The sequence below is a fragment of the Chiloscyllium plagiosum genome, chromosome 12 (genome assembly GCF_004010195.1).
Source record: "Chiloscyllium plagiosum isolate BGI_BamShark_2017 chromosome 12, ASM401019v2, whole genome shotgun sequence".
Classification (NCBI taxonomy): Eukaryota; Metazoa; Chordata; class Chondrichthyes; order Orectolobiformes; family Hemiscylliidae; genus Chiloscyllium; species Chiloscyllium plagiosum.
In genome coordinates, this window is record NC_057721.1 from 19,558,356 (window position 1) to 19,580,617 (window position 22,262).

Below are 22,262 nucleotides of genomic sequence, written 5' to 3' on the forward strand. Positions count from 1 at the left end.
ATATGTACCTTTTATATCATATACAGCGGATTGTCAGGATTTCAAATGCATTGCCTGAAAGTGTGATGAGATGTGGGTTCAATGAAGACATTAAAGAGATAATTCAATTGTTATCTGAAAAGAAAGCATGTGCAGAATTGAGGAGAAGTTGAAGGAATGGCTTAAGGTAAATTGCTCCTTTAGAGAGCAGGGCGTGACAAACAGAGTGCTGGAGCAGTCCCATGATTCTGCAAGCTGCAACAAGCCACAAATATACTTGTTGAAGGACATTTTTCAAAACCTCAATATATTGATGCTTGAGTGACATGGAAAGTCACTCAGACTTGAATACAATTGGGACATTTGCTTTTATGTAGTATTTTCACTCTATTACAATGATTATAGATGATGGGGTTGAGAGAATTACCAAGATTGTTTGAGGGTCACTTCATGGGAAGATTTCCTTGTTTTGAGGCTGCAGTGGCTAATAACATGAAAGATGTACTGACAAATGTATGCATTCATCCATATGATTTACACTTCTTTGAAAAATGATCGAGTTACTTGTTTATTCTGTGATATGAAAGTGACGGCATGGTTTTAAGAAGTTGTTTTTGTTTTGTATGCAACCCTCTGATTTCTCTTACTGTACTGTCATAGTGGCTGTGATGTAATGGTGCTTTTAGTTTTTGAATCACAAAATGTTGACTGTTTTCTGGAGAACCACAAAGCCTACTTCAAAGGTCGTAAGAGTCTACTTTGTTCATCGCAGGACTAGTGAGCTACTAGAAAGTATGACTAGAAAAAGAAAGAAATACCTGCATGCGTGAATATGATTGTTTACTTGGCCCTACAGATGTAGGATTCTTTTTCAAATATATTAAAAAAATGATTCAGTGATTCTTTGTTCCTTCTCTTAAATTCTGACATAAATAGCAAAAGTTGGTGCTGGTACTGAGAAAGCCTTATTAGTTCTGTTGATTACTGCAAGTTTCAAAAGATATGTTTCCTTTCAATCTAAGGTTTTGTTTAACGAATGTGGATTGAGCCAATAGATTACTATATTCCTTTTATCTTCCAGGTTGGATCCCGAGCAGTGCAAAGTATGCTGTGGGCAAGAAAACAACTAAATGAAGAGGCAGTGAACCCGCAGTCTCCTGCCAAATCTAATCACATCATTAGTCAATAAGCTATTGCCTTCATTAACCTTTGATCATTGTACTATGGCTTGTAAATTTGGAACTTACAGTTTTCCTCAAAGATTGAAGCTGCTGCTAATTATTGTTAGTCTTGGCTCTATTCTTACTTGGATAGTAACTCACAATATCCAGGACCTCGTGTGGGAAGTAAATCCACAACCCTTGGAACAAAAAGTGCAACGATGGACTACAGTTCAAATCGTATCAACAGGTCCACAAAAACCACAGCCAGTGACCCCAACTCCAACAAGTCTTCCACTGTGTGCTTTTCTATCACCTTACCTACGTAAGTATTAGGAAATTTTAATATATAGTATTTGGTAGAGGAAGAAGGTATTTGTGACCTTTATTCATTGTGTGGTATTTACTTAAGTTCAGATGACGAGCATTAGCTGTGGATTCATTTTAGTTCCTAATATCTAGGGCAAGCAAAAAGATGGTTTAGAAGATGCATATGTATAATGTGTGTATTTTTGAAAATATAAGCTTACATAAATGTGTACCATGTCCAACAAGAGAATATCTAACCATTGCTGTTTGAATGTCAATGGCATTATATCGCTAAATTCCCCATTATTGACGTATTGGGGTTTAACCATCGATGAGACATTGAACTGAATCAGACACATAAATACTGTAGCTACTCTGAGGGTCAGAGGCTCGGAACATTGCAGGGATTAACTTTGGGAGACCGGTCTCCCAAAGTCTGTCCACCATCTACAACACTTTAATGGAATATGCCTCACTTGCCTGAATGAGTACAGCTCTAATAACACTCAAGAAGCTTGACAAAGCAGCCAATTTGATTGGCATCCCATCCACTACCTTCAACATTCGCTGCCTTCACCACTGATGCATAGTGGCAGCAATGTGTACTAACCACAAGATGCTCTGCAACATCTCCAAAGAGACTCCTTCAACAGCAGCTTCAAAACCTGTGATCGATACCATCTAGAAATACAAGGGAAGCAAATAAATGGACCTCCTGCAAGTTCCCCTCCAACCCATGCATCATCCTGACTTGGAAATATATCATCTTCAGTGTTGCTGGGACTACATCCTAGAAATTGTGGGCATCCTATATCTCAAAGACCACAGAAGCTCAAGAACTCAGCTCGCTGCCACTCTCCCTCTAGGGTGGTTAGGAATGGGCATTAAATGTTAGCCTAGCTGCTGGCACTCTCACCCTTTGAATGGATTTTTTTAAAAATGTAAAAGTTAGGTTGCTTGCTTGTTCTTTAAGTTTTTGGAACTTTCAGAGCTTTAATGCAAAATTTTAGATTAGATTAGATTACATTACAGTGTGGAAACAGGCCCTTCGGCCCAACAAGTCCACACCAACTCGCCGAAGCGCAACCCACCCATACCCCTACATTTACCCCTTACCTAACACTACGGGCAATTTAGCATGGCCAATTCACCTGACCTGCACATCTTTGGGCTGTGGGAGGAAACCGGAGCACCCGGAGGAAACCCATGCAGGCACGGGGAGAACGTGCAAACTCCACACAGTCAGTCGCCTGAGGCAGGAATTGAACCCGGGTCTCCAGCGCTGTGAGGCAGCAGTGCTAGCCACCGTTCCACCCACCATGCCACCGTGCCGCCCACTGTGCCACCGTGACGCCCACTCATGCTGATTCATTTATAGCAATGAACATTGTGAGATAGTTAATATTCTCAGTGATTGCTAAATTAATTCCATGAGGTAAGAATCACTTTTTTTTTCTCCCCTAGGTAAGGTTGAAGTAAGAGAAGTTCATGAACCAGGAATGAATCATTATGGCATATAGTTTGCTACTAAGAAAAGTTTGCCTTTACAGGTCACAAAAGGAAGTATATAAATATACCAATTAAGTCCTTTCATGTTATAGTTCCTCGTCATCTTCATTGTTGAGGTGGGTGTGTTACCCACTTAGTCACAGCTAATGCCATGAAGGTTGAGGGAGTTGCTTAATTGAGTTTTTTTTAAGTAAATAAAAGGAATTGTTAGAGTCAATATTGAGAAACTTGATTGTTTTGAATTATTCCCCTAGAACAAACAGGCAGAATTCTAAAATGAGAACCACATCAATTGAGAGTAAATTCACACACTATATAGTGAAAAAGTGGATTTCTTTCCATTGCATCCCCTCCCCATCAATACCACTTAAAGCTGTGGATGCTGGTTCACTTGGACTTCTTGAGATAGATTTTTATATTGGTCAAAAGAGTGAACTGAAGTGACGGAAGTGTTTCATTTTGCGCATATCAGGACAAATGCAAGAATGCCAAATTTCCAACAATCACAACAAGTTACACGAGAGGGAAAGGGGATTTTTACTCATAATGGAGAATGATTCCTCCCTGGTTTTAAAAAAAGGTACAAGGCTTACACAAATTTCTTTTGTTTGCATTCATGTACAGGTACCTATTCTCTGTGTGGCTGTTCTAGCAAGAATCAAAAAGACAATTAGTCCAGCCCATAATTCACTCAAATTAGTTTTTTGAGTAACAATAAGCACTCAAACTTAGATAGCACTTGCAAATTTAGCATCATATTGTATCTAACAGTAGACATTTTATTTTGGGTTTTGCAAGTGCTAACTGGTTGAGTAACGTCTATGCAGTGGCCATTTTGAACATACAAAGGCTGAGAGATTCAATTGCTGGGCATATGACCTATGTACTAATATTGCAACTTGCAAACCAATCGGCTCTATTTTATGCTCTAGTATAAATTGGTGTGTGAGACATTCTGGGTGGCTTGGACTGCAATGAGATGTGAGGAAGAATCCAGCAACAAGTACAGCAAGACTCATTGGGAGCAAGTTGCTCCATTTTGTTATGTTTTTCACTGGCAGCATGTTGGGGGTTGGGAGGGAGGTGTTGGCAGGAAAGGCAATGAAACAAACTCCTTGCAGAATCAACTCGCCACTTGCATCAAATGACCTCCATGTGGAAAACCAGGCACCAACATCTCAGAGTACACTCGTGGGCACCAGCCACACACACAGACTATGTCCATGGACATTGGCAGCTACTGTGTGTCAGCGTCCTATCTTGAACTCACATCTCCGATTCATTTACAGGCTGCTCCTGCACTTCAGGCGTTACTGATTACTGTAGCATTACAGCAATGGTTATGTCACTGTGTACTCGGGATTGCACCCAGATCATGTTCAGGAGCAGACTACATTTCGGGCTGTTCACTTGTTCTCTTAGTGTTTACTCTCACTGTTTAACTACAGTGTCTTAGCCTTGCATTGCCTGTTTTTGTATGCTTTGACCCAGAGATACCAAGCTCATATAACTACTGTCTGGCCTTGATGTTTAGCACAGACAGAAAGCCCTGAAGCCTGTCGTAGTTGTTAGTAGGACTCCGTCAAGTCTAAGGAAGATAGCCTTCACTCACGTCCCCAACACAGTAGGTCAAGGACAGGCTCTGATATCAGGCCAGGCCCTGCTTGGGGCAGTCAGAGTCTCATAATGGATGAGGAGCTGAATTGTGGATAGTATGTCATCCATCTTGACATTCTGCCCTATTTAGGGCTGTTTACTCAGAATAGGAAAGAGGCAGATGTTGCAGGAGGTGAAAGTAGTTGGCACAGCTATTGCTGTGTGCACAGGTGGGGAGATGTACCAAATCAGCGCAGAGGGTGTACAAGGTTTGTGGTGCTATAGCTTGGGGTGGATGAGATTCAGTTCTTTGGCTTTTGTTCTGAAAAGCTTTGGTAACATATTTTTCTTTTAAACAATGTTCAAGTTCTGTACTAATAATCAATTTTTATTAGATGAGGATATCTGGGGTTATGATCAAATGTCATTAAGTGGATTGAGTTACAGATCAGGCATTAATCTAATTGGAATAGGTTCAGATGGCTGCATAATCTACTCCAGTTCCTGTGTAGATTCCCAATTGTTCTAATGATGTAAGCCAGAATTCATGTAAATGGAATGCCTGCAGATGTTCCAAATCTTAGCATTAAAAGGAAAAGATAGTTTTGAAATTATGAAGTGTGAGAAGCACAACATTTGACCTTCCAAGAGTGTGTTGCATGGCTGCAATTGTTTCTAATAAAATTTGAGAACAATTACTGCTTAATTTTATTAAGGTGGAATGTTAAAGAAGCTATGATTACTATCAAAAACAATGTTCCTTGTCTTGATTCCGTTTTTTTTAAGGTGGTGCAACAACATTAAAATTTGATGCACAATTAACCTTTGAAGAAGTTCAGAGAAGAAACCCAAAAGTGAAAGAAGGGAGGTGCAAACCGCAAGAATGTCAGGCTCTTCAGCGTGTGGCTATACTGATTCCGTACAGGAACCGGGAAAGACATCTCCTGTACTTACTTGAGCATTTACATCCATTTCTACAGCGGCAGCTTCTGGATTATGGGATATATATTATTAATCAGGTACTGGATTACCCAGGGATACAGAGGAAGCTGAATTCTGATCGTCTTGTATTTATGCACCAATTTTATCTACATAATTTAATACTAGCATAAAGTATGCTTGGACACTGAATGCGTAAATGTTTTGTTATTGCTAGTAAATTAGTTGCTAACCAAAACTAAACAAGAGTTTTGCTTATCTTTGTTACCTTCTCTATCTCTTTCTCTTGTCTGTTTGTTTCTACATTTCTGGAATTGAGGGGCATCTGCATATGTGCTTTTTTTCGATTCGTGTGTTCTGTATCTCTGCCCTATCTCTGCTTAAATTTGCACTATTTTGTTACCCATTTTTGTTTTTTATTTCTTTCAGTCTTCCTCTTTATCCTCTTCCACTTCTGTTATAAAGTTAAAAATCAGGTTATAGTCCAACAGGTTTATTTGCTTCCAAGTAAGAGAATTCACACAAAACATTTCATCGTTGTCATTGCTGTCTTTCTCTTGCACATTTGCTCTTTTCTTTTGCTTTCTGGAAGATCAACTTCTTCTCTATGGACCTTGGCAACTTATCAGTTATTAGAGTAGTTCATATTCCAATCATCTTCTTCTACATTTGTTACTTTAAAGTTCCTTTATATCCATAAGACCATAGGAGTGGAAGTAAGGCCATTCAGCCCATCGAGTCCACTTTGCCATTTAATCATGGCTGATGGGCATTTCAACTCCACTTACCCGCACTCTCCCCGCATCCCTTAAGTTCTTGATCGCGCAAGAAATGATCAATCTCTGCTTTGAAGGCATTTCACATCCCGGCCTCCACTGTGCTCCATGGCAATGAATTCCACAGGCTCACCACGCTGTCATTTCCTCATTTCCGTTCTAAATTGACTCCCCCTAATCTTAAGTCTGTGCCCACGGGTCCTAGTCTCCCCGACTAACAGAAATTACTTCCCAGTGTCCACCCTTCCTAAGCCATGAATTATCTTGTAAGTTTCTATTAGATCTCCCCTCAACCTTCTAAACTCTAATGAATACGATCCCAGGATCCCTAGCTGTTCATCGTACGTTAGGCCTACCATTCCAGGGATCATCCTTGTGAATCTCCGCTGGACACGCTAACAACGTTTCAATGGAAAATTTTTCAAGAGTACTGCGCCAGTTAACAGTGATGTGGGTTCATTGTATTTAATTCAAGGTGAAGTAATAATGTAGCCACTTAGAAGTAAAATATATAATGGAGTATTTTGAGCTGCAGTAAGTCTACTGCTCAAATTCAGCTTTTTATAAATGATATAATAAAGCTCAGTGTGTATTGTTGAGGCAGCTCAATATCAATCTTGCAATATTGAAAGGAGGTAAGATGCTTTCTGTGTAATTAGTGGGAAAATTGGAAGTTTTTATGCATTTTTAATGTACCTTTCCTGAAATAACCTGGCTGACAGAAACCTTTTCTTCATTCAGGCTGGTAATGGGGTGTTTAATCGAGCAAAGCTGTTGAATGTGGGCTTCTTGGAAGCACTGAAGGAATACCCATGGGATTGTTTCATTTTCCATGATGTTGATCTTGTACCAGAAAATGACTTCAATCTGTACCATTGTGATCATGAACCAAAACACCTTGTTGTAGGCCGGAATTCTACTGGATACAGGTAGGTGCCATAGTTGAAGGTGATTTTTGACGTGTAGTTTGAAAGGTGTGTCACATCGTTGTTATGTACAATAATCCCAACAGGCTAGTGTGTTGACTTGGAGAAACCACAGCTTAAAAAAAAGGCAAAATTTAGAGCACTCTGCCAGAGTTAATTTTCCAACTCTGATTTATCAAGCAAGAGAATGAAATCGTAAAAGAGCACTTCCTCCACACACACACTTGCATTTGAAGTTATGGGAGTGGTTGGAAATATTTAAGTCATTAACTTCCCATTTTCCAGAACGTAGCTTGTTGTTGATCATGATTGGGGCATCAAATCCGTTAGGATGTATTGGAGGCAAGATAGAAAGAATTGCAGGCAAGGCCAGCATAGTTAGAGTTATGTTGATTGTCAGGCGTACTCGCACGAGTACAGTGAAAAGTTTACAAGTCACCACTTATGGCGCCAGCTTAGATATAAAGGTACCTAGGTACAGAATCTTGGGGACAAAATCTTTGGAAAAACAATAAAAATAAAGAAATAAAACCTTCAGCATTACAGACCTTTGTGTCACCTTGGGGACGAAAGTACAAAATCATGGGAATAAGTTAGAAAAGTGAAGAAATAAAAGTTCAGAATAGCAGTCCTGCCAACACCTAGTCTCCAGATTGCGCTGGGTGTCACTTTGAGGTTCTTGAGACTGGGAGTCTGTGATGATTTCACTGTAAGCTCAAGGGCAGGAAGCAAGAAGAAAGAAGAAGAAAAAAATACGAAAGGAAATGAAATGGATGGAGCAGAGGATCTCTGGCTGAGGAATCATACTATTCCTCCATCTTGAAACTTAGTTGGAACCAACTCCGAAATGAGTGGGAAAAATCCTAACTAACTAGATAAGGCTTTGTTTTTAATTGCTGGGCCTCTTGGATGGGGGCAATCCCTCATGTGCTCCTTGGTACGCTGCCCCAACCATGTTAACTCTCTGATATTGTTTGGTTGTAAAGATGATCAGCTGCGTTCAGTATAATTTCAGTTTAAATGGCATGCCAAGTGTGGACTGTCAGAATGTTTAAACCAGGGCACATCACCTACAGTGAGTTGTATCTCTGTTTTCACTTGTACCTTCTCTAGCTCATCATGTGTTCTTCCCAGAAGCTTGACATCAGCAAGAGATAAGCAAATAAACAATTCCCTGTGTCTCTGGTTAATGTAAGGGGGTGAAGGTAGACATTCTTTCTCCACTGCCATCCATAAGCCCCCACTAGCAGAGGGGTCCCCAGTGTAACAGCCCAAGTTTGGTAGTAAGTAGCGTCACTGGATAAGACTGAAATGCCAGAGTTCAGTGGCAGTCAGCAACAAGAGGGAAAATTCCTCTTCATTTGAGAGTCCGTCCTTTTCCATCTGCCCCATCACTCTACAGCTCCTGTATCGCATTCTACAAACTTCAACCAGAAAGGCATTTTTTCTTTTCTCCTCATTCGCACACACTTTCTCTTTTCACATGCCTCCCTCTACCTTCTCCACATCTCCCTCATTCCATCTTACTGCATCTCCAAGCCCGTTGATTGTGACTGACCTGGTTGCAACCTTAAGTCCACTACTCCCAAACATTTGACTCCCATGTATGTCAAAAACCTCTCCACTCTGCTTTGACAGTAGTCAATGAAGCAGTCTCCATTGCTTCTGTGAATGCGACCTCCAAAGACCGACAATACTGAGAGAAGAAATGTATGCTGTCTCCATTGTTAATAGGAGATCCCTCTTTCCAGATTTCCTCAGAAAGAGAGCAATACTTGTACAATCAATCCTTTCAAAATCTTTGCTTCATAAACTAACTTTTCTTCCTTCAGAACACCAATGAGTGTAGGCCCAATCTTCTCATGAGACTGGCCTTTCATCAGTCCACTGAAACTTCAATGTTATTTCTCTCCTTTAAGAAATGAAACCAAAACTGTACACAGTCATCCAGGTGTGGGCTCACCAGTTCCTTTTACAGCTGTAGTAAAATATCCGTTTGTACTCCTTCCTTTTTGCCTAAAGCACCAACCTGCCTTTACAACAGATCCCTCTGCACTGCAGCATTTCAGTTTAAATGGCATGCCGTTTCAGTGAATATTCTGTTTTTCTGTTATTTCTGCCAAAGCAGGCAATCTTACGTTTTCCTATTTTGTTTTCAACGCTCTACTTTCCTCATCAAATTTGTACATAAACTTCGCGCGTTGAGTAATTGCAATAAAAGTCATCCTTCCTCCATCCACCCTCCATACGAAAATACTCTTGATCCTTGTTGGCTCATCTTCGAAGGTGTTGCTGCTCTTGGCTTCTGGGAGCTGGGATGTGCTGCACTCCTCTCTGCTCCCAGCATCTGGAAGAGTCTCCTTGACCTGTTTGCTATTGTAATGTCGAATATATAATGATACAACTGTACAGCCATCTTTGGCTCTGAGACTGGAGCCTAGCTTTTGGCTTTTGAAAAAAACTTACTTGAAGGTTTCCAACAGGTAAATTGAGAAATATTTCTTCGTATAACATGGCTTTTTAACAAACAGGCCATCTTTAGCAGCTGATCCCACAGTGGATGGGATATCTAAGGCATATTGGAAATTGATTGAGAAGAGATAAACTACAGAAGGATAGATTTTTGTCTTACTCTTCTAACTGTTGGAACAAAGAAATGGGGGAGGACCTGAATAGGTACTTTGCATTTTCATGGTGAAAAAGCAGAAAGGTCTGAACGTGGATAAATCACTTGGACCAGAAGGGCTACACCCCAGAGTTTTGAAGAAAATAGCTGAGGAGATTATGAAGGCCTTAGTGGGGATCTTTCAAGAATCACTGAAATCAGGGAGGGTGCCAGAGGACTGGAAAATGGCTAAAGTAACACCCTATTTTTTAGAAGGGAAGGAGGCAGAAGATGGGAAATTATAGGCTGCTTATCTGACCTTCTTCATTGGTAAGATTTTAAGAGTCCAATTTAAGGATGAGATTGTGGAGTACTTAAAAATACATGGTTAAAAGGGCATAGTCAGCACAGCTTTGTCCAGGGGAGGTCATGTCTGATAAATCTATTCAAATTCTTTGAGGAAATAATGAGTAAGTTATCAAAGGAGAGCCAATAGACGTAATCAGTTGGGTTTCCAGAAGACCTTTGACAAGGTGCCACACAGGAGGCTGCTAATGAGTCCACGGTGTTAGGGGAAGGGCACTGGCATGGTTAAAGGATTGGTTGACTGGCAGAAGGCAGAATGTAGAGATGGCAGGAGGTGACTAGTGGAGTTCCGTAGGGGTCAGTATTGGGACGACAACTATTTGTTATACATTAACAATCTGGATGAAGAAACTGAGAGCATTGTTGCAACATTTGCAGGTGATGCAAGGATAGGTGGATGGACTGGTATTGTTGAGGAAAGCGGGGAGATGCTTAACAGCTTAGACAGGCTAGGAGAGTGGACAAGTAGTGGCAGATGGAATACAATGTGGGAAAGTGTGAAGTTATGCATTTTGGTAGGAAGAATCGAGTCATAGAAATGGGGAAGGTCTTTGGAAGTCTTGAGCACCAAGGAATGTAGGAGTCCAAGTTCAGGGTTCTCTTAACATGCAGGTTCAGTTGGCAGTTAGGAATGCAATGCAGTGTTTGTTTTCATTTCACAAGGGCCAGAATACAAGAGCAGGAAAGCATTGTTAAGGCTGTGTAGGGCTCTGGTCAGACTGCATTGGAATACTGTGAGAGGCTTAGGCCTCCTATCTAAGAGTAGAAGACCTAAGGGGGTCCAGAGCCTCACTGAAGGGATAACTCTTTCAAACTGAGACGCAAAGGAGTTTCTTCAGCCAGAGGGTGGTTAATTTTTGGAACTTATTGATGCAGAAGGCTGTGGAGGCCAAGTTGTTGAGTGTACTCAAGCAAGACAGGTTTTTGATCAGAGAGGGGATCAAGAGTTACAGGGCGAAGGCAGGAGAATGATGTTGAGAGACTATTCTTATTACACTTGTTATAACCTGAGGATAATCATTGTGATCATCTGGCAACAACTCTCAACATCGAGCTGATACTGGGGAGGTAGTTCTCTCTTTGCAACCTATTATGCCCATGTTATTTCTGCACTTGATCTATAGATTTCTAATATGCAGTTGAGCTGAATGATCTCCTTGCAAGAATATAACATGCACAATAAAATAACATTTACAAATTGCTATTATTTTTCCAAACGCAAGGTTGCGTTACAAAATGTACTTTGGTGGAGCGACCGCAATGACCAAGCAGCAATTCACTCGAGTCAATGGATTTTCCAATCGTTATTGGGGATGGGGTGGTGAGGATGATGACCTTCGCATAAGGTAAGTCAGTGCATAATATACATTTGACGAGAGCATGGCAACGGTTCCAGTATTTTGATAATTCCCACATCAGATCGTTCTTGGGTCACGTTCAGTCAGGAACATTCTCTTAGCTTGGTTATGTTAGCTGTTCTCCACCTATTATGTTCAGATCTCATCAGGTATCTAAAATGAGAGGGTTTGTAATATTAAAGAGGTTGCGATCTGAGTGTTATCTGTTTGCACATGGGATGTGGGTGCTGTTGGCTGGACCAGCATTTATTGCTGATCCCTAGTTGCCCTTGCAAAGGTGGTGGTGAGTTGTCTTGAATCGCTGAAGTTCATGTACTGTAGGTTGACCCACAATGCCTTAAGGGAGTGAATTCCAGGATTTTAATGCAGGAACACTGAAGGAATGGTGATCTGTTTCAAAGTCATGCTGGCGAATGGCTTTGAGGGGATGGAAGGGAGGTTCCCATGTATCTGCTGCCCTTGCCCTTCTAGATGGAAGTGCTTGTTGGTTTGGAAGATACAGTTTAAGAATCTTTGATGAATTTCTGCAGTGTACCTTGTAGAGGGTCGACACTGCTGCTACTGAGTGTTGGTGGTGTATGGAGTGAATGGCACCACATCTATAAACAATCAAGCGGCTGCTTTGTCCTAGGTGGTGTCAAGTTTATTGAGTGTTGTTGGAGCTGCATCCCTCCAGGCAACTGGGGAGTATTCCATCACACTCCTGACTCGAGACTTGTAGATGGTGAACAGGTTTTTGGAAGTCTGGATGTGAATTACTTGTAAGATTCCTAGCCTCTGACCTGCTCTTGTAAACACTATTTATATGGCCTGTCCAGTTGAGTTTCTGGTCAATAGTAATCCAAGGATGTTGATATTAGAAGACTCATTGATGGCAATGCCATCAAATCGAGAGTGTCGTGCTGGAATAACACATTTAATTGATCGCTTAGAATTTAGCACTGCTAATTTCTGCTAGACCCCTCCTCCAGTTTTCAATTCTTAAAACTTAATTATTCAAAATAACTCCAATTTGTATAGCACTTGAAGTCTACAAGGCAAAGCAGTTTCATGCAGATGAGTTGAGTTTCATATGGCGCATCTGCCATGTAGCAGAATCTTTGTGAAACTAGTGAAACACTAATCTGTTATTGACATTAAATACAGGATTTCATCAATGAAAAAAAACTTTCATTTATATTAATATTGCATTTATATTGCAAAGCAATTTACTCTGTTTTATGTTTTATAAAAATGCAGTCGACCATTTTTGCAAATAGCAAATGCAATAAGTGACCACATAATGTATTTTAGTGGTGTTGGTTAAGAGAGAAATGAGGAAGCTTTCTGCTTTTTCGCCACTATCTAGCCTTCTGACTCAACATTGAGTTCAACTCACTTTCTTTGCCTTGCATTGGTTAAATAAACACAACTCTGTATAAGTTGTGGATGCTATTGGTAAAGGATTTAGCCTTGCAAAAGTTCTTGCTCATTGACAAATCAAAATCAATTTAATGTTCTGTGCCTCTTTAATTTTACCAAAAATTAGTTTTATAACATGGTTATGTTTTGAGATTGTGTTTTTAATCTATGGGTAAAAATTGAGGTATGAAGGGGTCTTGACATTCAGTTCTGAATTCTGCTGACCATAAGCCTGGTTGGTTTGAAGATTAAAGTGGTGCCTGTTTTTTTTCCCCATTGGGAAGAAGATACAAGGTGCACAATGGCAGAAGCATCTGTGCCAATGTGTGGGTAGACTGCAAGCTTCCAAATCCCAGGAGAATGTTAGATTGTGAATAGCTTTGTAAATAACTTTTACATTTGTAACCAAGCTGTCCAAAAAGTAAACAAAATAACAAGGGCCAATGGTTGTAAGGTTGAGTAAGTATCAGACTGCGGTACTGGGTTCAAGCAGTTTGGGTTTAGTTTAGAACAAGCTAGCTGGACTGACCATCATTGTCAACCAGGATTAAATTCTGTTCAGGGTTTGTTAAACCCTAGTTAACTGAAGGACTCCTGGAATAGTTAAATTGATTAGAGAGAGTGTAGATGCAAGTCTCCAGAGCTAAACATTCGAGGTGCTTGCTCTTTCGAGTTAACAATGTCAATATGTTGAATTTTGGAGTCTGCAACTGTGGAATGGCGGAAGGAGGTTTGAAGGGAAAGCCTTATTGGGTGTAAATGCAAGGACAGTAGAAAAGTGGTATTAGATAAACTAATGCAACTAAAGACAGATAAGACCCCTGGCCCTGATGGCTTGCATCCAAAGACCAACAGAGATAGTGGATGCATTGTTTGTAATTTTCCAAAAATCCTTGGATTCTGGAATTTAACACAGGAGATAGGTAAGTTTGTGATTGATAAGGGGAATAAGAATTATGAGGAGAGGACAGGAGAACAGTGTAGAGAAACATTTCAGCCATGATTGAACGGCAGAGCAGACTCAGTGGACCGAATGTCCTAATTCTGCTCCTATGTCTAAGTACTGGAGGAATGGAAAGGGGCTGGTGAGACCACATCTGGAGTACAGTGAATAGTTTTTGTTCCCTTATTTAAGGAACAATGTCATTTCATTGAAAGCAGTTCAGAGAAGCTTCACTAAGATTATTCCTGGTATGGAGGGATTGTCTTGTGAGCAAAAGCTAAACAGGCTGAGACTCTACTCGCTGGGCTATAGAAGAATGAGAGGTGATCTCACTTGAATGTTAAGGGGCTGGACAGGTTAAATGCCGAGAGGATGTTTCCCCACCCCCACCCCCAATGGGAGAGTCTAGGACCAGAGGGCATGAACTCGGAATAAAGGGGCATCAGTTTAATACCGAATGAGGAATTCCTTCCTTCGGAGGATTGAGTGTCTTTGGAACTCCTTGTCACAGAGAACTGATGGGGAATAGTCCTTGTGTAAATTTAAGGCAGAGATACATTATTGGTTAGTAGGGAAATCAAGGGTTTCAGGCAAAAGGGAGGGAAGTGGATGTGAGGATTGGTAGCTGGGAATATCCTAATGAATGGTGGAGCAGACTGGAGGGGTCAAACAGCCCGCTCCTGTTATTCCTAATGGTCTAATGATCCATGAAATCTTGACCTATATATGTATCTTTGAAACAGTGCTCAGATCCAAGTGGTTAGTCTCTGAACTTCAAATGAGTGTTTGACCTGAGTCAAATGGGTGTGGAGGAAAATTTTGAATTGAGAAGTTCAGCCGCAAGAATAAGTAACAGTGTTCATTATAATTTTAATAAAAGGTAGGTATGATAGAGTAAAGCTATTAGTGTTTGTGTGGTAAAATAATTCTGCTTTAAATTGCTAATCTTTGGCTTTGTTGTTTTGGTGAATACCTGGGTTTTGGGTTCCCAAAGAAAAACATTAACTAAAAACATTACTGGTCTCTATCAAGATCATAACAACGGTTCAGATGCTACTAACGGAAGACTCCGCAAGCAAAGCAAAGAGAAGGAAATGGAAGGATGCGATAGATTTAGATGAGGAATGATGGTGGGAAGCCCCCGTGGAGCATGAGCAACATCTTGGACTGGTTTGGCTGAGTCTGTTGCATTTCCAGTGTGCACTTCAGGAAGTAGGCCTGTGTTCCCATAGGTATCCAGAAGGTGGGCAATCAGGTCAAAGGTGCCTTGGCTCAGGGAGGTGCAATAAAGAAGAGTGCCACTGTGCAAAACAAATTACAAACTGTGAGGGATCTCCAGGCTGCATGGAGGTTGTTGGCTGAGATTGAAAATACAGCTCTTCCCACATGGTCAACATGGGGGCTATGAGTTGAGTAGGACATGCCAATAAGTGGTAACCATACAGAGAAACATATGAAAGATACTAAAAGGGTCAAAGTTGGTTGGAAAGTGCTGGAGGAACTCAGCAAGCCTGGCAGCATCCATGAAAGGAAAAAAACAGACTTAACCTTTTGAGTTCAGTCACCCTTCAGAATAATTGAATTAGAATAGTTCCTGAACTCAGTTACTTAGCTTTTTTTAGATTTCCTAGAAATTTGAGCATTTTGTATGATGGTGCATTTTATTATCTTCAACCAGAAAATAGCATCTTACCAAAAGTACACTCAACTAAGATATTAATACTCCAAGTACTTTATCTCCACTGGAGAATTAACTTGCAGCTGCTATATTTAGGGTAGTGCAAAAGTAATGCTTAGTTTTCTACAAAATTTCCAACCATATCTTCCAGTGTGGCGGTTTGAAGTGATCCTAGACAATATTGTGGTGATTTAATACTATATTAATTCACAGTTATAGCACGCAATCCAGGAAGGCTGTGGATCAGTCAAAGAGAAAAGAAATTGGTCATATTATTTTGGAACAGGAGGCCATTCTGCCGCTCAAGCCTATTCTACCATTCAGTGAGATTATGACTGATCTGTGGCTTAACTCCATACATCTGCTTTGGGCCATAATCCCTTAATATCTTTGATTAACACAAAAAAACCCTATCTCAGATTTAAGACTCTCAATTGATCTGGCATCAACTGCTGTTTGTCATAGAGTTTTGCAACATGGAAACAGACCCTTTGGTCCAACAAGTCCACACCAGCCATGTTCTGAAACTGAACTAGTCCCACCTACCTGCATTTGGCTCATATCCCTCCAAACCTTGCCTAGTCATGAATTTATCCAAATATCTTTTAAATGTTCTAACTGAATCTGCATCCACCACTTCCTCTGACAGTTCATTCCACACGTGAGCTCTGTATAAAAGAAGTTGCCCTTCATATCCTTTTCAAATATTTCTCCTCTAAACTTATGAATGTGCCCCGTGGTTTTGAACCCCCTCACCTTCGGGGAAAAGTGGTTTGCTATTCACCTTATCTATGCCTTTCATAATTTTATATTCCTCTATTAGGTCACCCCTCAACCTCCTATGCTGCAGTGAAAAAGGTTCCAGCCTATTTGTTTTTAATAACTCAAACTGTCCATTCGCTGCAACATCTTGGTAAATCTTCTGTGAACCCTCTACAGTTTAATAATATCCTTCCTAAAACAGGGCGACCAGAACTGCACACAGTCCTCCAGGAGAGGCCTCCTCTACAAACTCAACATAATGTCCTCACTCCTATGCTCAAATGTCTGAGCAATGAAGGGCAAGCATGCTAAATGCTGCCTTAACCACTCTGTCTATCTGTGGCACAAATTTCAAAGAAACATATACCTGAACCCCTCGGTCTTTCTGTTTTCCAACCCTATGGAACATTGCTGGTCACAGGCCTCCAGTTCAAATATCAGTTTTCACTACCATCCGCTGTCTCCTACCATAAATCCAATTTTGTATCCAATTGGCAAGCTCTCCCTGGATCCTATGTCATCTAACTTTACTATTACTTTATGGAAGAGAATTCCAAATATCTACCATTATTGTGTGTAGAAGTGCTTCCTTATGTCTCTGCTGAATGGTCTGGTCCTAATTTTCAGACCATGTCCCCTTGATCTAGGATCCCCAACCATTGGAAGTAGTATCTTCATCCTCCCTGTCTGTTCCTGCCAACATCTTGAAGACTTCAATCAAATTACCTCCTAACCTCCTAAATTCTATAGAATGCAAACCTAATTTGTATAATCTTTGCTCATAACTTAACCCCTGAAGTCCAGATATAATTCTTGTAAACATACATTGCACTCCCTCCAAGGCCAATATATCCTTCCTAAGGTGTGGTGCCCAGACGTGCTCGCAGTGGTACCTAACCTGTAAACTGTATTGTAAAATAATTAGCCTGATTTACTGTTATGGATTGACACGTATTTATTCCAAATATAGAAAAGAATGAAGTACTACCTTCAGAAGTGCAGATTTGTTTGTCATGCCCCAAGTGCTTTGTGTTTCTAACCAATTTTATATATTTATTTATTTATTTATTTATTTTTTGCAGAGTTCAACTGCAGAAAATGAAGATTGTCCGCCCCTCTCTTGAAGTTGCCCGATACACAATGACTTTCCACACAAGGGACCATGGAAATGAAGTCAACCCGGAGAGGTGAGTTGGGGAGAAACCTCTATCAATGGGCATTGGCCAATCCTGCTTTTACTTTTATTTTATAAAATAATAATCTGATCTTGGATCTAAGTTGTGTTGGTCCCAATATAATCACGTTTTCAAAGCTTAAAATTTACTGGAATCCAGCATCTGCAGACCTCACTGTCTCCTAGAATTGTTGGTGCACAACACCAGTGAGTTGCATGATATATATATGGTGCTCTTAATTCACTTATAATTTGGTTTATAGGAGTACATAGTTTTATTTTGCCTCAGGCCCTGACATGCTTACCTTTTTTGAACACAGGATGCATAAATCATGAAATTAAAACATTTTGGCAGCAAATTTAAATTTGCCTGTATGTTCATCTGTATCCATTTGAAACCTTTCATTTAATTTTACTTTATAAATTATATTGGAATGACGGAGTTTTTTTCTTGGAAAAGAATCTCACCAAGGCTTCATACCGTTCCCAAACTATTTGCCTGAAGGTGAAACACAGAAAAGGTAAATCATTTAAACTAAAGTTTAAAAACAGATCATCAAGAAAACTGCATTAGTGTATTAGCTTTAGTCTCATTCTCAATCTAACAATTTTTCAAAATCAGTTCAGGTGTAAGTGATGCAGATTTACAGCAGTAAACATTATCACTTGTATAGCTCAGTTTCATGCCTCCTCTCCTTGCTGTGTGTTTTTTTTTGGAGAAATGTACATTTGAATTCCACTGAACCGCCATAAATGTTGGTAGTTTTTCTTACTAAGCTCTTTTAATTTCTACCAGAGTACTACAATGATAGGACGAATTAATCGGTTAGAGGTTTTATAAAAATTCATCTCGCATTCTTCTTATCAAAGGATTTTTTCCCAAGTTTGAGCTGCTTCCTAAATATAATATAAAAATTGAAAAAATATTGAAAAGTGCTGAGCAAAAGAAAAGCCAGAGCAAGAAAGTCTGGTTTGTCCTTCTCATGCTCTGGTACCGCCAATGTAGCAACCTTCTGATTAAAGCTGTCCCTGTATTTCTAATATCCTTGTCTTCTCTGCATGCGTCAGGCATTCTCTAAACAATTTCTTCCTGTGTTGTTTGGAATTACTGTTGTTGATTGATTTTTAACTCTACCCCTATCCCCCAGCTAGCTCCAAGTAGATATATTTTAATGTTCTGGTTCTGTGCTTGCTCAGTAAACATGAGATCATAAAACATAGGGGAAGAAATATGCCATTCGAAGTATTGAGTCTGTTCTATCATATAGTGAGTTCATGACTAAATGATAGTCCTCAACTCCTCTTTCATACCATAACTCTATTCCTTACTGATTTAAAAATCTGTCTATCTCAGCCTTGCTTTTACTTAACCCAGCCTCAACAACTCTTTGCAGTAAAGATTTCAATACGTTTGTTTCTTATGTAATTGAACATTAACAGTTCTCATCCTCTGTTCACCTTCATAGGATGGCACTACTAAAGAAAGTTCCACAAGTTTGGAGTAAAGATGGTTTGAATTCCTGCTCCTACAAGGTGCTAACAATACAACATAAACCCTTATATATTAACATTACTGTGGACATTGGTGATCCTCGCCACAATCTTGAAGTTGCTGTCTAAATGCAGCATCCCTGCTTTCACAAGTGACTTACAAGTGATCGGCAGCTGTTGTACAGGTTCTCCTTTTTGGGCTGGATGAATAAATTTAAGGTTGCATTGCTTTGTCACTGTATAAATATGTGACATTTTATATGTTGCCTGGATATAAAGGGAAATGAAACACAGACAATGTAAGTTGAACCATTTTCTTGACAATTAGTACAAGAGTTAGGCGTATGTGGTAAATAGAAATGGATGGTACAATATTCCTTTGGAAATTTAATTTGGGTGTTGAGAGTTCTTGGCTCAAAACCATGCACCTTGCCACCCAAAAGCACCAGGGGAATCACTTCACCTGTTCAAGTTCAACAATAGATTTTTGATGGATTTTGAGATTGGCTCGCCTACCTATTATCTGAGAAGATTTATATAGTTTTAAGTATTTTTAGCAATTTTATTGAAGTTTGAGACTTGGAAGAATCATAACATTCCTGTTGCGAAGACAACAATTGATACTTTGTTGCATCATCAGAAAGCCAAAAAACCTTGTTTATATTATCCTTTTCACACCCATTGGATAACTTTACAGCCAACTTTCTGAAGTGCAATTGCTGTTGAAGTGTGGGAAACAGAGCAGCCAGTGTGTGTACGCACACAGTAAACTTCCACATGCAACAATGTGATCATGACTTGGTTTTCTTTGTGTCTGAGATATTGACTGAGGGATAAATATTCATCTGGAAACCAGAGACCACTCCTCTCTTTCTCTTCAAAATAAAGCTATGGAAGCTTTTACATATATCCAAGCAGGCAGTTGCTGCTTTAGTTTAACATCTTATTGCAAAGATGACACATGTGATGGCACACTGCCGCCTCAGTACTGCATGGGTGTGTCAGCCTTTTGTTGTTGTTGTTGAGACTTGAAGCTAGTACCTTGTGACTCAGATGTAAGTGCTAACCACTGAGTCACAGCTGACACAGTTCATCAGCATCTTGGATGTGATAATCTGACAAATACCACTAATGACTGCTAAGGGCTGTTGTGGCACAGTAGTAGCATTTCCATTTATGGGCCAGGAGGCCCAGTTTCAAATCTCACCTGCTCCAGAGGTGTGTAATACCATCTCTGAGAAGGTTGGCTAGAAAATATCTATAAATCATTGCTTATAATTGGTACATCCTTCAGTGGCTCCCTTCAGAGGAAGTGGTGCCACAGTGGTGCCACAATTACTTCACTGGACTAGTAATTCAAAACTCCAGGTTAATACTTCTGTGGACATTAGGTTTGAATACCACCGTGGCAGATGGTAAAATTTGAATTAACTTCAATAAAATTCTCAAATAAAAAATGCTAGTCAAATGGTGACCATGTGGATTGTCATGAAATCCCACCTGTTTCACTGATGTCCTCTTGGGAAGGGAAACTTTGTCCTCACCTGTTCTAGCCTACATGTGACTCCAAATCCACAGCAGTGTGATTAACTCTTAACTGTTTTATCTTAACAGTTTAAGGATGAGCAATAAATGTTGACATAGCCAATGGCACCCATTTCTCATGAATGAATATTTTTAAAAAATGAAGATTCCAAGTTCTAACTTTATAGTTGAAATGTGAGCATTTGCCATTCTAATCACTGGGCAATATCTTGTTGTGATACCTTTGTATTCCAGACATTTTTGTTTAAAAAATTTTTTGTTTGATTACAAAACTTATATAAACTCGCTGGGATTAAAAAGGGACCAAATACTTGGATGGTAATAATTACTCTCTCAATCTTTCTTGTACTACCTCTGATAATAAAGAGAAATGATTTTCAGTCATCCAACTCCTCTGGTCCTCACGATTGTGGTGCCATTGTTGGACTGGGGTGGACAAAATCAGATGTCACACGACACCAGGTTATAGCCCAACAAGTTTATTTGAAACTGATCTGGCTATCACAGATTACCATCAGTTCAAATTTACAGGGCATAAGAGATGTGATCAAGTGAATTCTCTGTTCTTGTATAACGTTTTTGTGTTCTGATTATCAATGTTAAATTACTGAAGTTTCAGTTTGAAGCCAAACTCTCCAGTTGAATGACATAAAGTTATTTAAAAATACAAAGAAGTTGCAATTGTGGAAACACCAACACTTACCTTCACCGGTGCAGATGTTCTGACCATTTCTGAAACAGAACACTACTTTCACAATTAATCCTTTTAAAGTGTCATTTTGTTCATAAGTGTTTCTTTCCTTTATGATGGAAAGCTTGAACTGCAAATGTAGTTTGACAATGCAAGAGTGTAGCTAACATATATAAATATCGCACTGGACTCTGATGATTCTTATTGCAGTCCCCAAGCTTACTAACCAAAGTTGCAGTCTTAAAGCCATATAATAACAGCTTGCTGACATGTAGTTCAATGAATTACAAAGTGGGCTTGTAGAACTGGGCTTGAGTGATGAAGGACCTATATTTCTTCAGTTGTTCATTGAAATATTGATGCTCCCATATGATAGAATAGTGCAACACCTACCAGTAACACAAGATACATCCTGTTGCTCCATTAAATGATCTCTGGTTTATATTTTGCTTGACAACATTGGAAGTAAAGGTAGTCAACAGTAATTATTTTTTTCTAATTGAATGCTGTTTCATTCAGCTGAAACCATGCTTGTACATTCATCTGAAGAATTTCACTGATCTTTCTCCAACGTTCTGGTAACTATTTGGGAATTTCTAGAATGTTTTGATATTTTTGCAGGACAGAAAAGAGATGGTGTGCTTCCTGAAAATGTCAAGTATCGACTGAAAGGCTTTCTTCTGGTTTGAAATTTACAAATACTCAAATGATCTCCGGAAGAGAGAGCTACTACATTCCTCCTTTCGTAATGAAAATGTTAAAGACTATTCAAAGTTCCATACAATGTAAATCCATTTATTGTTTTACATATATTTGTAAATAAAATGAAATATTTAATATATTTTATGATATTTTTAAATATAGGCATTATATGCCTAAGAGGACACCTTAATTCTTGACTCAAATTTTTAGAAATGGGATAAAGAGTTTGAACCGTTTAGGCCTAAATTTTGTGGAGAAATTTTCTCCAAGGGATGATTTTTTTTGTTTGCCCATAAAATTGAAATCTCTATTTTGTCAGACATAGCCCTCTCTCTTGGATCTGAACTGCTTT

The 22,262-nt window shown here is 39.6% G+C and overlaps 1 protein-coding gene across 4 annotated transcripts; it reads left to right on the forward strand.

Annotated features, from left to right (window-relative positions):
• Window positions 1-1,064: 1,064 nt before the first annotated feature.
• b4galt4 (UDP-Gal:betaGlcNAc beta 1,4- galactosyltransferase, polypeptide 4) lies at window positions 1,065-22,049 on the forward strand. Of its 4 annotated transcripts, XM_043700644.1 has the most exons (7): window positions 1,065-1,464; window positions 5,340-5,572; window positions 7,010-7,197; window positions 11,389-11,511; window positions 17,390-17,494; window positions 18,948-19,014; window positions 21,830-22,049. In XM_043700644.1, exons 1-7 carry the CDS (start codon window positions 1,203-1,205, stop codon window positions 21,875-21,877), a joined length of 1,026 nt encoding a protein of 341 aa, XP_043556579.1. In that variant the 5' UTR covers window positions 1,065-1,202; the 3' UTR covers window positions 21,878-22,049. The 4 variants fall into 4 exon arrangements, with proteins under 4 accessions (XP_043556579.1, XP_043556578.1, XP_043556581.1 ...); XM_043700643.1 differs by having other exon boundaries at window positions 18,948-22,049; XM_043700646.1 differs by lacking the exon at window positions 18,948-19,014.
• The last annotated feature ends 213 nt before the right edge of the window (window positions 22,050-22,262 follow it).